Source organism: Gopherus evgoodei, unplaced genomic scaffold, assembly GCF_007399415.2.
Source record: "Gopherus evgoodei ecotype Sinaloan lineage unplaced genomic scaffold, rGopEvg1_v1.p scaffold_54_arrow_ctg1, whole genome shotgun sequence".
Taxonomy (NCBI): Eukaryota; Metazoa; Chordata; order Testudines; family Testudinidae; genus Gopherus; species Gopherus evgoodei.
Window position 1 is genome coordinate 36,997 of NW_022060075.1, and position 15,389 is coordinate 52,385.

The 15,389-nt window shown below is 44.5% G+C and overlaps 1 protein-coding gene across 1 annotated transcript; it reads right to left on the reverse strand.

The window, feature by feature from the left end:
• Nucleotides 1–13,918: 13,918 nt before the first annotated feature.
• Nucleotides 13,919–14,866, reverse strand: LOC115643261 (olfactory receptor 52M1-like). Its single transcript, XM_030547142.1, has one exon. It carries the CDS (start codon nucleotides 14,864–14,866, stop codon nucleotides 13,919–13,921), a length of 948 nt encoding a protein of 315 aa, XP_030403002.1.
• Nucleotides 14,867–15,389: the final 523 nt, after the last annotated feature.

Here is a 15,389-nt window from a genome sequence, read left to right on the forward strand (position 1 = left end):
TTCACATAGCTACATTTCTCATGGGTGTGGGGTTTTTTTACAATTGAAAAAAAGAGCAAATACAATTTTCATTTGCATTAGCAGAAGCAGAGCATGCAAGTCACGGGAAGGGATAGTAGCACTTTTCTTCATGCTGGTTAGATCTCAGCTGGAGTATTCTGTCCATTTACGGTATCCAATATATAGGAAGGATGTAGAGAAACTGAAAAAGATGCAGATGAGAGTGACAAAGACGCTCCACAGGATGGAATGCAAGCCATACGAGCAAAGGCTGAAGGAAAAGGATATGTTTAGTTTGGAAAAGGAAAGATTAAGGGGGGACATGACAGCAGTCTTGAGATGTTTGAAAGGCTGCCATTAAAATTATGGAGGAACATTATCACATAAATCAAGAGGCAATGCGGTCAAACTACAGCACAGCAGATTTAGATTTAATCTCCGATAAACTTCTCAAATTTAAAAACAGGAGGACAATGGAACAGATGTCCAGGCAGGTTGTGAAAGTCCTCCACTGGATGTTTCAGCAGGAGCCTGGATAGTCATCTGTCTTGGATAATTTAGAAACAAAAAGTCCTGCATCTTTGCAGGGGGTTAGACTAGCTGATTATTGCAGCCCCCTCCTAACCCTGTCACTCTTTGATTTCATGATATAAAATTCTAGTGTAGACCAGGTCTTACCGAAACACAAGTTATGGAGCTCAGAACTTGGGTAGCTGGGTGAAATTTAATGCCCTGTGTTATACAGGAGGTCAGATTGGATGTTCTGATGGTCCCTTCCGATTTTGAACCCTATAAATCTATCAACATAGAAAGCAATTCAGGCAATATATTAATTCTGTCTCATAACACATGAACTAGGGAACATTCAATTACATTGAAACACTGAACACATAAAACTGCTTACATAGTCCATATTTGGCCTGTGGAACTCCTTGCCACAGATATTATTAGAACAAAGAACTTAGCTAAATGGTATTCACAACTGGATTGGCTATAGTTGGTGGTGAGGTGGCACGACACATCGTTAAGTCTGTCTGACACCTTCAATTACAAGACTTAATTTTCAGTTGTATATATGTTGGCCAAATATTAACCTAAATTTTCTTATGCTAGGTGTCTACTTCTGCCTGAATTGCATTTTGAAAGTTGTAGGCATAACAGTTCAGCCAATTTCTAGAATGAAGCTAGAGGAGAAGATGTCTCGACCATGTTGAAAAATTGTTATATTTCTGCTAGTGAGGTGCCCTAGCACCTCCGTGCCTTTCAGCACATAAAGTCTGGTAACAGCTCTTCCATATCCCACAGCCTCTCCCCCCGGCTAACAGCCAAAGCCCTAAATTGCAAGAGGAGGAGGTGGCAGTGTCTGTACATTAACACGCAGCTGGCTCCTGAGGTTTTACTCAGTTCTTACTCCAGATGGGATGTTTTTCTGGACAACCTGCTTGAGGGCTTGTCTACACTTAAAACACAAGAGGGGGGCTGCCATAGCGCTTAATGGGGGCCTGAGCAAACTGCGGCCCACAGCCTCCGAATCTGGTCTTGTGCTGGACGTCTACTAACAGCTTTCATCCTGAAGGATCCACTATGCCACTGAAATGAAGCCACCTAAGGCTGCAGCCCATCACCGATTATAGTTGATTACTAAGAAAACTAGGGATCATGCCTTTGTCTTATAGGGTCTGATGCTGTGTAAATGCCCAGGATGGCTGAGTAGACAGTAGACAGACATATCTGGAGAAAGATGATGCAAAGGAGACACAAAAACTTTCTGGAGGCACAAGGGATTTTCACTAAGGTATCAGAGATCAATAATTCTCATCAGTAACTATTATCATACCACGTAGAACCTTTCATTGAAGGATCTTCAAAAGACCTAGCAAAGGAAAGTCACTATGAACATATCCCCATTATAGCCATAGGTAAACTGAGGTACAGGGAGACATGAGTTGGCCAAAATCAAACAGAAAATGACAGACAGAACCCAGGAGTTCTGAGCTCCTTGCCATAAGCATGGTCTCTCCATCAGTAACTGAGTGCATGATAAGCGGGAAATGGAGTCATACTGTTGTAAGGCCTCTTCACCGGGTAGGAGTGATGGATTTCCACAAGATGCAACCTGAAACAGGGGTTCCTGTGAGCCCTCTCACATACCAACCTGGGCCCCCTCTAACACTTTGAGGCTGAAAAGCTGCAAGCCCCTCCAGGTCTTGCACTTACGCACCCATACACAGACAGAGACACACCCAGCTGCAGTTACGTGAAAGCTTTCACTAGCCATCCATGAACCAGCAATACAGAGGCTCCAGCCAGTTCCTCCAGCTCCCCATCCTAGGACCGCAGAGCTGTGCTGTCTTGCCCTTTTCAGAAGACTGACCAGCGTACATTTATTGCCCTGCCTCCTTCCCTCAATGTGGAGAGGACAATTCACCATCCCCTGTTCCTGAGCAGATTTCTCATTATTCTTCAAATAATACACAGTTAGGTAAATAAATAGAAAGCAGATGTAGTAAGTACAGAAAAATTGATTTTAAGCTTTTATAAATTATAGAAAACAGGTTAAAGTTGGTTACTTAAGGAATAAACAAAATCACAATCTAAGTTCTATACCAGGGGTCGGCGACCTTTCAGAAGTAGTGTGATGAGTCTTCATTTATTCGCTCTAATTTAAGGTTTTGAGTTCAAGTCATACATTTTAATGTTTTTAGACAGTCTCTTTCTATAAGTCTGTAATATATTTCATACAACAATAGTTTTCTTAAGTAAATAAGATTTTTAAAATGTTTAAGAAGCTTCATTTAAAATTAAATTGAAATGCAGCCCTCCCCCACCCCGGACCAGTGGCCAGCACCAGGGCAGTGTGAGTGCCACTGAAAAACAGCTCACGTAACGCCTTCGGCACCTGTGCCATAGGTTGCCTACCCCTGTTCTGTACACTAGACAGGATTTGAATCAAGGAATGTCTCACCTGATGGGACAAACAGTCCACCCATCTTTCATACACAGGCTATAAATCCTTTCAGCTTGGGACAACATCCCTAGTTCAGTCCTTATTCTTAAGGTGGTTCTGGGTGTTGAGTTGTGGGGGGAGTGAGGCCAAGTGACAATATCTCTTTCCCCTATTACAGCTTCTGCCATATGGAGGGAACTGCATTTTTTCCAAGCAAAAGCCCCAGTGCAGTTAGTGGAAAAGTTCAGGCACAAAACGGAGTCCAGTGTCACATGAACTGGTCACGTGCCCTTGCCTGCTTCGATAATTCATAGCAGGGGCCATTGCCCATCTCCTGGCTAGAACATTCATAGGAAAGTCCATAAGGTGCGGATGAGCTTCTTCTAACGCATACTGTGTTTCTTAATAAACCATTTCCTTGAATGGTTCATTCATAATATGTTGGCTGGATCAGCTGTAAACTACATTGTGGCTGTTACTGAAAAGAAAACACATTTAAAATACTGGCACATAGTCAATATTCATAACTTTAGGGAATATAAAACACATCAAATCATATCACCATAGTAAATACGGGGACACGAGGGTGTTGCTTTGGGGCACAAAATATCAGACCACACCCCTTAGTTTACTGCAGGAGTTATTGTCACTGACTAATGCGGAGGCAATGTGCCCCAGGCCTTAATTAGATTTTGACCATACAACTCCCATGTGTTGCAAACATTGTGGTGTTACCCACAGGTATTCTCACACAGTTCTTTGTACCTATCAACACTTTGTAGCTCAGTCTAGTGATCTCAAAAGTCAGCAAGTGCCTTCTCTGGGTCACTAGAAATGTCTGTGCACCACTGTTTTCCATTTTGCTGTTCCAACTGCTGATATCTCAACAGAGATAGTCATCAATGCCATGAAGTGGTGTGACTCAAGTTCCCCGTTTACACAGCAGACCAGGTTTATTATGGTTTCCCTGCTGAGAGAAGCTTTGAAACTGTTTACAGATGTTAGTAGAGAAGCACTATCCCCACAGGGCTTCTTCCATACTACTCATAGCACAGCTAAAAACTTCCCCCCAAAATCATGCATATTGCACCTTTTCATAGGATTTACCATCACTGCCATGTTCTTTGTTATAAGGTTTACAATTAGCAACAATTTTGAATCATCAGATTTAAGATCATCACCAAATTTTGTATCACAGGTTGGTGTTTCCATGTATTTTTATTATACCATGACTTTTTTTGAACGCTTTGGTTTGTTCAACATCCATTGGGCCATTCAATTCCTCCAATAACCTTGGCATGTATTTAGTTACTATTTTTCCTTTCCACTCAGTGTCCCTTCAGTAGGGATCTTAGTCTAAGGTTATCTTTGGTGTCTTGGTATACCAGGTCTGGTGATGTAAAGATATAAGAGAACTTTGTATCTTCGCTAGCCCTCTGTGAAGGAAGGGGGTAAAATGGAACATGCTTCCCAGAAGTGTAAACCTCTCTGTCTGTGGTTTATTCACAATAGATGCTTGTGTCTGCTCAAAATCTTCAGCTAGAGAAGCCATCTCATCCACAGTGTTCACCCTTTTGTCGCACAGATACTGTTTTCCATCATCTTTACATATATTTAAGAAATGCTCCTGAGCAACAACATCAAACATTGCTTCAAAGCTTGTAACATCTTTGTTCCTTGCCCACTTCCTCATCAAAGCTTTCATTTCATTCCACATTATTCTTGCCAGCAGTACTCCTGCCCTCTAAGGATTTGTATTTTTCACTCTATATATTTCAGAGGTAATCTGAAATTCTTTCAAATCCATTTCTTTGAATTTAGAATAATCTAAAAGATTATCAGTTGGCATTTTATTGACTACATCCAGAGCTTTACCAATTAACTTTGCAATTAGACTGGGCAAACAGAGAGATAAGAGCAGTTAGTGGAAAAGTTCAGGCACAAGTTGGAGTCCAGCGTCACATGAACTGGTCACATGCCCTTGCATCAATCAGTGAGTCATAGCAGGGGCCATTGCCCATATTTTGGCTATAAATGGGGACAAGTTTCTTCCATGGCCCATTGTGTTCATTGATGAACAATCAAGTTTTATATCCATTCACAATGTGCTGGCTAGGCTGGATGTAAACTACTTTGTGGAATCACCACAGGAGGAAATACTTTAGAAATACAGGTAGATGAGTCAATGTTTGTTACTTCAAAGGCAAAAGTGATACTGACACACAAATAAGATAATCACATTCAGAAAACCACAGCTTTTCCATAGATACCTCATGTGACATATTTTGTACAAGATTTGTTGCAACTAAATAACAGTGGTGAATGTGGGGTGCCAGGGTTTTGCTTTGGGGTACAGGATGTCACAGCAATATAGATTTAGAACTAGAGCTCTCTGAAATCTAATTTTTATTATATAAGATTTACTTCCATGTCCTGAAAGAGACTGCAAACTACCCTGTACCGTAGGAGAAAAGCCTGCCGAGGTACAGAGCAAAGGAAACTAGCCTCAGGGCCTTGGCGCTTGGTGTGCAGCTCCCCGCTCCCAGAGGGAGGCACTAGAATGGAAGCTGCACCCCAAGAGTAAGCCTAGAAAGCCAGAGATAAAAACGCAGAGCCAGAGGCAGGGCCTGAAAGCTGCTCTGACTCTAGAGCACATGGCCCCAGTGTGTGGGACCCAAACACACCCTTCTGGCGGGTGTTGAGCCATGGCAGCTTGAGCAAGGCTGTGACAGCAAACCTGGAGCTGCCACATCAATGTTAGAATACTGTGAGTGGAAAGGGAGTAGGGCCGGGTGATCCCAAACCTGTGTGATGAGGTCCTCAAGCTGTTCACTTCACCCTACCATGGTTCAGCTCCCCCAGACACTCCAACTGGTTCAGCACACCCTTGCCAGAGCTCCCCCTTGGGTGCACTCTGTTTCCAGTTTCTCTCTTTCGGGCCACAGGATCGTTAAAGCAAACAGATCCAGGCCTTTTAAATGCGGTTTCTAAAATCTTTCCTTTACTTTAGAGGGCATAAGACATATTGAATACGCACAATACTATACCCGCACACCATTCCCTGCCTCAGTGGACATTAGAACATATGAACAGCCATAATGGGCCAGACATGGGTCCATCTAGCCCAGTATCCTGTCATCCAACTGTGACCAATGCCAAGTGCTCCAGAGGGAATCCCTACCCTGTCAACCATTCCAAGCTTTTGGCAAACAGAAATTGGGGACACAATCCTTCCCCATCCTGCTTAATAGCCATTGATGGACCTATCCTCCATGATTTTATCTAGTTCTTTTTTAAATCCTGTTATAATCTTGGGGTGCCAAGGAATTCCACAGGTTGCCTGTGCATTGTGTGAAAAAATACTTCTTTTTGTTTGTTTTTTAAACCTGCTGCCTATTAATTTCATTAAGTGACCCCTAGTTTTTTGTTATGGGAAGGAGTAAATAACAATTCCTGATTTACTTTTGCCACAATGGTCATGAATTTATAGCCCCCTAACATCTCTCCCCTTAGTGGTCTTTTTCCCAAACTGGAAAGTCCCAGTATTTTAAATCTCTCCTCATACAGAAACTGCTCCATACTCCTAATCATTTTTGTTGCCCTTTTCCAAACGTTTTCCAATGCTAATGTATCTTTTTTTTTTTTTGAGATGGGCTGACCATCTCTTGATAGAGGGCTTATTCCTTCACTCTCCCACTTCCCTGGTCCTTCTCGTGTGAACAGAGAGCAACAATCCCCCAAATCCAAAGGTGCAAACAATTCAATGTTTATTGGGGTGAACTTTCAGCAAGCTTAAATTCAAGTTCCTTTTCCTTATTTTCGAATCCCAACTTACTTCCTGTTTGCCCCTAATTTATATAGTAATATTCACAGCTATACCTTAACCAATCATTCTACTACAATTTACCTAACCAATCCTAACATATTGTAACATGATTAGCTAACCAATTATATCCCACCACCTTAATTAGTTTACACCCAGCAAAATTAATTGTACAGCAGACAGAAACAGTCACAGAACCAGACAAAGACCATGCAAATAAACATACAAAATAATTCAGAAGTGAGGATTTCACAACTACATCTGTACAGACATAAGGGTTCTCCAGCTGTGTCTACTGATAAGTGAGTTCTTACCAGACAGAAAACTACCAAACTAAATTTCTTTTTGCATCTTCTAGGCTCTTCCCTTTTGCTGGAGGTGATTGATCAGAACACATTCCTAACAGCCCCAGATAGTCTTATTTCAATGTGATTAGTTTGGAATGTGAGGATGTGACCGCACACTTCCCGACTTATGGCTGCCTCTTAAGCCAAAGGCATTGGCCTAAGAAGAGGGCCTCAGACTGTCACAGTGAGAGAAGGCCCTTACACAAATTCTTTCTTTTATACCCCCTAGATCATTTCCATAGGCAACCTAAATTCTTAAAGTATAGGCCTTTACAGACAGGCTGGAATATCTATATCATAACACATCTGCATGCAGTATTCAAGATGTGGGCATACAATTGATTTCTATAGAGGCAATATGATATTTTCCCTCACATTATCTATCCCTTTCCTAATGATTCCCAACATTCTGTTTGTCTGTTTATCACGGCCGGTGCAGTGTCTCTTCCAACCCTAATCTTCTATGACTCTACAATTCCGTTAGTGGTTCTGCAATTTCACATCTGAATTCCTTCAGAACTCTTGGGTGAAACCATCTGGTCCTGGTGAATTTTAATAAATTAAACAGTAATAACATGCCTGACTAACCTAATTGCCTTCTATGAGGAAGTAACTGGGTCTGTGGATGAGGGGAAAGCAGTGGATGTGTTATCCCTTGACTTTAGCAAAGCTTTTGATATGTGGCAAGTTGAAGAAGTATGGGATGGATGAATGCACTATAAGGTGCATAGAAATCTGGATAGATCAGCCGGTTTCAAGGAGAGTGCCCCAGGGCTTGGTCTTGGGGCTGTTTTTGTTCAATATCTTCTTAAATGATCTGGAGGATGGCGTGGACTGCACCCTCAGCAAGTTTGCAGAGGACACTAAACCAGGAGGAGTGGTAGATATGCTGGAGGCAAGGGATAGGATACAAATGGACCTAGACAAATTAGAGGATTGGAACAAAAGAAACTTGATGAGGTTCAACAAGGACAAATGCAGAGTCTTGCACTTAGGATGGAAGAATCCCATTAACTGTTACAGACCAGGGACCGAATGGCTAGGCAGTAGTTCTGCAGAAAAGGACCTAGGGGTTACAGAGGACAAGAAACTGGATATGAGTCAACAGTGTGCCCTTGCTGCCAAGAAGGCTAACGGCATTTTGGGCTGTATAAATAGGGGCATTGCCAGCAGATGGAGGGATGTGATCATTCTATTCCACATTGGTGAGGCCTCATCTGGAGTACTATGTCCAGTTTTGGGCCCCACACTACAAGAAGGATGTGGAGAAATTGGAAAGGGTCCAGTGGAGGGCAACAAAAATGATTAGGGGGCTGGAGCACATGACTTATGAGGAGAAGCGGAGGGAACTGGGATTGTTAGTCTGCAGAAGAGAAGAAGGAGGAGGAATTTGATAGCTGCTTTCAACTACCGGAAAGGGGGTTCCAAAGAGGATGGATCTAGACTGTTCTCAGTGGCGGCAGATGACAGAACAAGGAGTAATGGTCTCAAGCTGCAGTGGAGGAGGTTTAGGTTGGATTTTAGGAAAAACGTTTTCACTAGGAGGGTGGTGAAGCACTGGAATGGGTTAACTGGGGAGGTGGTGGAACCTCCTTCCTTAGAGGTTTTTAAGGTCAGGCTTGACAGAGCCCTGGCTGGGATGATTTAATTGGGAATTGGTCCTGCTTTGAGCAGGGGGTTGCACTAGAACCTGCTGAGGTCTCTTCCAACCTTGATATTCTATGATTCTATGTTACCGAGGGGCAAACACATTTGAAATAATGCTACATAGTCAATATTCCTAACTTTAGGTACAAAAATAATACATACACACAACTAGGGTAATCGTATTCAGCAAATCATAACTTTTCCATTGATATATTCCATGACACACTTTATATAAAACACATCATAATCATATCACAACAATAAATATGGGGACATGACAGTGTTGCTTTGGGGCTCCTAATGTCAGGATTGTTTGTCAATGAGTAATGCAGTGGCTGTGTGCCCAAAGCTTTAATTAGGTTTTGACCCTACAACTCCCAAGTATTGCAAACATTGTGTTGTTACCCATAGGTATTCTAGCACAGTTTTCTGTACCTTTCAACACTTTGTAGCTCAGTCTAGTGATCTCAAAAGTCAGCAAGTGCCTTCTCTGGATCACTTGAAATATCTGTGCACCATTGTTTTCCATTTTGCTTTTCCAGTTGGTGATATCTCAACACAGATAGAGCAGCAAAGAGTCCTTTGGCACCTTATAGACTAACAGACGTTTTGGAGTATGAGCTTTCGTGGGTGAATACCCACTTCGTCAGATGCCGTTGTTACCCTTCCCTTACTAGTTATAACAGGGGGCAAGAACAGGATGTGGTGCTGTATGATTGAATATGACCATTTTTATCGTTCTTGCTACCATGGTTATATAATTGCAACAAACGTTGTACAAAGTATGTCCTGTCAAGTGTCAATAGGAAAGTTATGATTGGCTAAGTATGATTATCCTGTGTATATGCATGTGTCATCTCTGTGTCTGAAGTTATGAATATCAGCAATTCGAAGCAGAGGGCAGAGGATATTTATGCACTGGGTTTCTAACGAGGAAGCTCTGAGTAAGGACTAATGACCCTCAACCTGCTTTGGCTATTTCCATAGAGACTTTTGCAAGCTCGGAATTTATTCCATTACTGTTGTGATCCTGATCTCTGAACACTGAAAAACCACTTGGATGTATCTGATTTATTAACCATTTATTACTCTTCTTGTTTTCTTTTATTATTAAACCTTTAGTTTTTAATGGCTAAAGGGATGGCAGAGTGGGATTATTGCGTAAGATCTGAGTTATATATGGACCTGAATAAGTGACTGGTGTCTTCAGATTGGAAGGACTTGATATGTGGTGGAAATTGGTTTCCACTGACTGCTCATCATGAAATCTGGTGTGCGAATGGTGTGCCAAGGGCTGGGATGTGCCTAGTTAACCAGTGTGATGAGACCGAAGTTTACATTTATTACTGGCTTGGTATAATGTAACCATAGAAAAAACGCCAGGCTGGGGTGACTCTACCCTGTTTCTCAGCAGTTTGTCCAGAGTTTGGTATCCTCAGCCATGTCCCACTGAAGCACGGTCACACATGGACAGAATTTACTGCTGATAGGCTCTACACAGAGTATTGCTCACTCCTCCCAGGAGGTAGCCTCCTTTTACAGATGAGGAAACTGAGGCAGCAGGAAGGAAAATGTCTTGAGCCCAGAAAATAGCCCAGAGTCCCTTGCTTCCAATCCCTTGTTTAGTGTCTCAGACCTGGCTTGTATGGTCCATGCAGCTGCACAGATTCATGGTGCTTTCTCTCCATTGGTTTCATTAATGCTGGGGATCGCCCCTGATTTCAGTGAGGCTGCAACCCCTTACACCACCTGAGAATTTGGCCCAAGACCAGCCAGCTGGGGATGAAGAGTCCCAGCTCTCCCACGGATTCGCTGGATGAGCTTGGGCACATATTCTCCCTGCATTAAATGTAGATAATTATTTATTATTTCCAGTGTGCTGCTACCAAAAGCCCCTAATCAGGGCTGCAGAGTCACAGCCTGCACTGATGTGGTTCCTTACAGCACATCCTTGTCCATTCTGCACTCTGTAGAGTTCCAGGCAGTATGTGGTCCCTGGTAAACAGGCAAGACAAGGCTGAAAACTGAACTGTGCGGAAACCTGTTTGTGTGGCTGTAGTTTTTAGCTGTTCCTTTATTAAATCCCTCCTGTTTAAGAAGGACGTCAACTCCACTGATCACGACACAGAAACAGCCTCAGTGTATCTAACACAACACAGAGGAGCAATGCGAGTTCATGGCCAGAGCAGTTGTGCGGGGAGGTAGGGGGGTGTCAGGGTTCCCAGATTCTATTCTCAGCTGTGTCACTGATTCGTTGTGTGGCCTTGAGTAAATGACTTTAGCTCTGTGTGGCTCTGCCCATCCATGACATGAGGAGAACCCTGCCTGGCAGCCTAGCTAAAGAACTTCTAGATGTAGTGATCAAAAGCATCAGGAAGAGTGTATGTTAGACTCAGCTTCTCCGTTCAGCTTCAGCCCCTGGGCAGTGGGAGCCCTGTTGTTCCAGATAAGGTACCATATAAATTGCTGGGTAACAGTAGCTGTGCCATTAATCTCCCTCCCTGTGAGCTACCGCAGCCACCCAGCCTCTGCCCAGCATCCCACCTTCCCAGCTAACACAGGGGCTTGTCCTATCACTGCTCTAGCTGTTGTCCTCCTAGCTTCAAAACTGATCCCTTGCCCTGCCCCTGAGGCCTCGCTCACGACAAGCGGCTCCCAACCCATCCCCATTGCAGGGACCCTGCCAGATACAGGCCCCCAGCAAGGAGGAGCAAATCATAGAATATTAGGGTTGGAAGGGACCTCAGGAAATCATCTAGTCCAACTCCCTGCTCAAAGCAGGGCCAACCCCAACCTGATCATCCCAGCCAGGGCTTTGTCAAGCCAGGCCTTAAATACTTCTGAAGATAGAGATTCCACCACCTCCCTAGATAACGCGTTCCAGTGCTTCACCACGCTCCTAGTGAAATAATGTTTCCCTAATATCCAACCTAGACCTCCCCCACTCAACTTGAGACAATCACTGAAAGGATGGAAATAAGCCACACAATGTTCTCTGCCCTCAGGACTTTGAAGATGAGCTTTAGGGCAACAAGCTGTACGAGGCACAATCTCAGGGTATTTCTACACTATGAAATTAGGTCAAATTTATAGAAGCTGGTTTTTCAGAAATCATTTTTATACAGTCGATTGTGTGTGTCCCCACACGAAATGCTCTAAGTGCATTAAATTGGCCAGCTGCGTCCACAGTACCGAGCCTAGCATCAACTTCTGGAGCGTTGAACTGTGGGTAGCTGTGAGTATCTATCTCACAGTTCCTGTAGTCTCCGCTGCCCATTGGGATTCTGGGTTGAGATCCCAATGCCTAATGGGGCAAAAACAGTATCGCGGGAGGTTCTGGGTGCATATTATCAGGCCCTCCTCTTCCTCCCTCCCTCCCTCTCTCCCTCCCTGAAAGCAATGGCAGACAATGGTTTCACACCATTTATCCTGGGTTACCTGAACAGACACCATAGCACGGCAAGCATGGAGCCCGCTCAGCTCACTGTCACTGTACGTCTCCTGGGTGCTGGCAGACATGGGACTGCATTGCTACACAGCAGCAGCTCATTGCCTTTTGGCAGCAGACAGTGCATAATAACTGGTAGCCATCGTCGTATTCCTGGTGCTCTTTTAGCCGACCTCAGTGAGGTCAGTCAGGGGCTCCTGGGCAGACATGGGAGTGACTCAGCCAGGTCATTCCCATCTTCTGGTCAGCACCCAGGAGATGATGATGGCTCGCAGTCGTACTGCACCGTTTTCTGCTGAGCAGCCAGGAGATGACGATGGCTTGCAGTCGTACTGCATCGTCTGCTGCCAGCCTAAGATGTAAAAGATAGATGGATCAAAACAAGAAATTGACCCGATTTGTTTTGTTAAATTAACAGGCTCCTAAACCCAGGGTTTTGAGTTCAATCCTTGAGGGGGCCATTCTGTGTTTGTGTTTATCCTTGATGCAAAGCCTTCCCTGTTGTTGATTTCAATTCCCTGTAAGCCATGTCATCAGTCTCCCTGCCCTCCATCAGGGCGATGGCAGGCAATTTTTTGTGCCTTTTTTCAGTGTAGAATCAGAAGCTGCAAAAGCAAAACCAGGCGAGGAGGCGACGGCAACGCGGTGACGAGAGTGATGAGGACATAGACATGATCATAAACTTCTCACAAAGTGCAGGCTGGGCAATGTGCCCAGCAATGTGCACATCATGCTGCTGAGCTCTGCATGATCACCAGTGCTGATCAGCTCGCCACGCTGGCCAAACAAGAAATGAAATTCAAAAGTTTGCGGGCCTTTTCCTGTCTGCGTGGCCAGTGCATCTGAGTTGAGAGCGCTGTCCAGAGCGGTCACAATGGAGCACTCTGGGATAGCTCCCGGAGGCCTATACCATTGAATTGCATCCACACTACCCCAAATTAAACCCGACATGGCCGATTTCAGCACTAATCCCCTTGTCAGAGGTGGAGTAAAGAAATCGATTTAAAGAGCCTTTAAGTCGATAAAAAGGGGCTTTGTCATGTGGAAGGGTCCTGGCTTAAATCGAGGTAACAATGCTAAATTCAAACTAAAATCGTAGTGTAGACCAGGCCTCAGCTGACTACATCACAGCCCTGCTCCCAACCCTCAGATGATTTTATATAGTTTCCTGGCTTCCCTCTCTGCTCCAGACTGCCCTACGAGCCCCAGCGCTTTGTCCTCACTGCCGGTTCCTTGCCAGGCTGCAGCAGATCCTGTCCCAGCCCCAAAGCAGAGGGAGTGGGTGGAAGGCAGAGATGATCCAGCAAGTGGATGGGTTTGGAGAGGAGGGGAGCAAGTAAGAGGTGGGATTTTGGGGGAAGACATTGAGAATGGAGCGGGGCCTTGGGAGAATAGGTGGGATGGGGAAAGGGGCCTTGTGGAAAGAGGTGGGTCAGGGGTCAGGGCCTTGGGGAATAGACAGCACTGGGCATGGGGCCTCAGATATCCAGTTAAAAGCAATTAGAAAGGTAGTATCCTATGGGAGAATGCTTGTACACAAAGTGATTCCTCAATTTGTCACTCAGACACAGCACAGAAAAGCCAGGAAAGGATTTAATGTCACTTTGACTGTCCAGTAAGTGATTGAGGGAAGGGGGCCCAGCACCATGTCACCAGCCAGCTCTGCACAGACTTCGGTCTGAAAGCCAGAGCACCAGGAGAAAACGTTAGGTCCCTTTATGTGTAAAGAGCCAGAGAAGCCTGCCCCGGATCTGTTTGGTCCTCACCCCGTAGATGATGGGGTGCAGCATGGGGGGCAACAAGAAGTACACATTAACAATAAGAACATGGAAATGCAGGGGCACATTTTGGGCAAATCTGTTCATGAGGGAGATGATGAGAGCTGGGATGTAAAAGGCTATAATGATAAAGAGGTGGGAGCCGCAGGTTTCAAAAGTCTTGAGCCGGGCGTCCTTTGTGGGGAGGCTGAAGATGGCCCTGAGGATCTGGATATAGGACACAACGATAAAAATCCCATCCACACTAATCACACAGAATTGCACAAAGAGGCCGTAGTAACTACTAACACGGGTGTCGGCGCAGGCCAGGTTCACCACAGCTATGTGTGCGCAGTATGGCTGGGGGATGATGATGGTTCTACAATAAGGCCATTGTCTTGCCAGTAAGGGATAGGGAAATACAACAATGCAACCACGCAGCACCACGGCCAGGCCAATCTTGGCCACCAGGGGGTTAGTCAGGGTCATGGAATGTCTCAGGGGATTACAGATGGCCACGTAGCGATCCAAAGCCATGGCCAGGAGGATCCCAGACTCCATCACATAGGAGCAGTGAAAGAAGTACATCTGAGTGAGGCAGGCACTGAAACTGATCTCCTTGTAATTGAAACAGAAGATTGCCAGTATTTTGGGCAGGATGGACATATAAAAAACCAGGTCGGTGATAGCTAGCATGCAGAGGAAATAGTACATGGGTTTATGGAGGCTCTGCTTCATCTTCACAATGAACAGGATGGAAAAGTTCACCAAGATGGCTATAATATACATAGTGCAGAAGGGGATGGAGATCCAGATATAGGCTGTCTCCAGGCCAGGAATGCCCTGCAGGATGAATGTGGAGGGTTTGGTGAAGTCGGTTGTGTTGGAACTTGACATGGAGTAGAAGAGAAGGTGTCCAACTCTGAGGCAGAACAGTGTCTCCTGTATGTACCGTACGTTCCCCTGACTTACTGTGTGTGCCGAGGGTCTAGGGTGATGGTCGCAGTATAAATACCTGGATGGAGAGACAGTGTGAATCTGAGACACTGTATCCTCTACTGGAGGCTGGTTTCATGGAGGGAGTAGATTTTCACTCTGATAAATGACAGTTTCATTATTCAGAGAAATGAATTATGAAGAACTGACCCTACTAATTCCAATTCCATATTTTATGGTGCTCCCTGCTCAATAAATCCTGCACATCATGGGGTGGGAAACCTTACTAGGCTCCAGTAGAAATCACGAGTGTGAATACTGATTATCCACCATTGTTCCTTAGGCTTTTCCTACACTGACATGTTTTATTTATTTATTTATTTTTTGTAAATAATCTGCTTTTGCCAAAGATACGGGGGCAGTGTACACACTGCAAAGCCACTTTCAACGACAGACTCCTCAGCGTCAGTGACATCATATAACC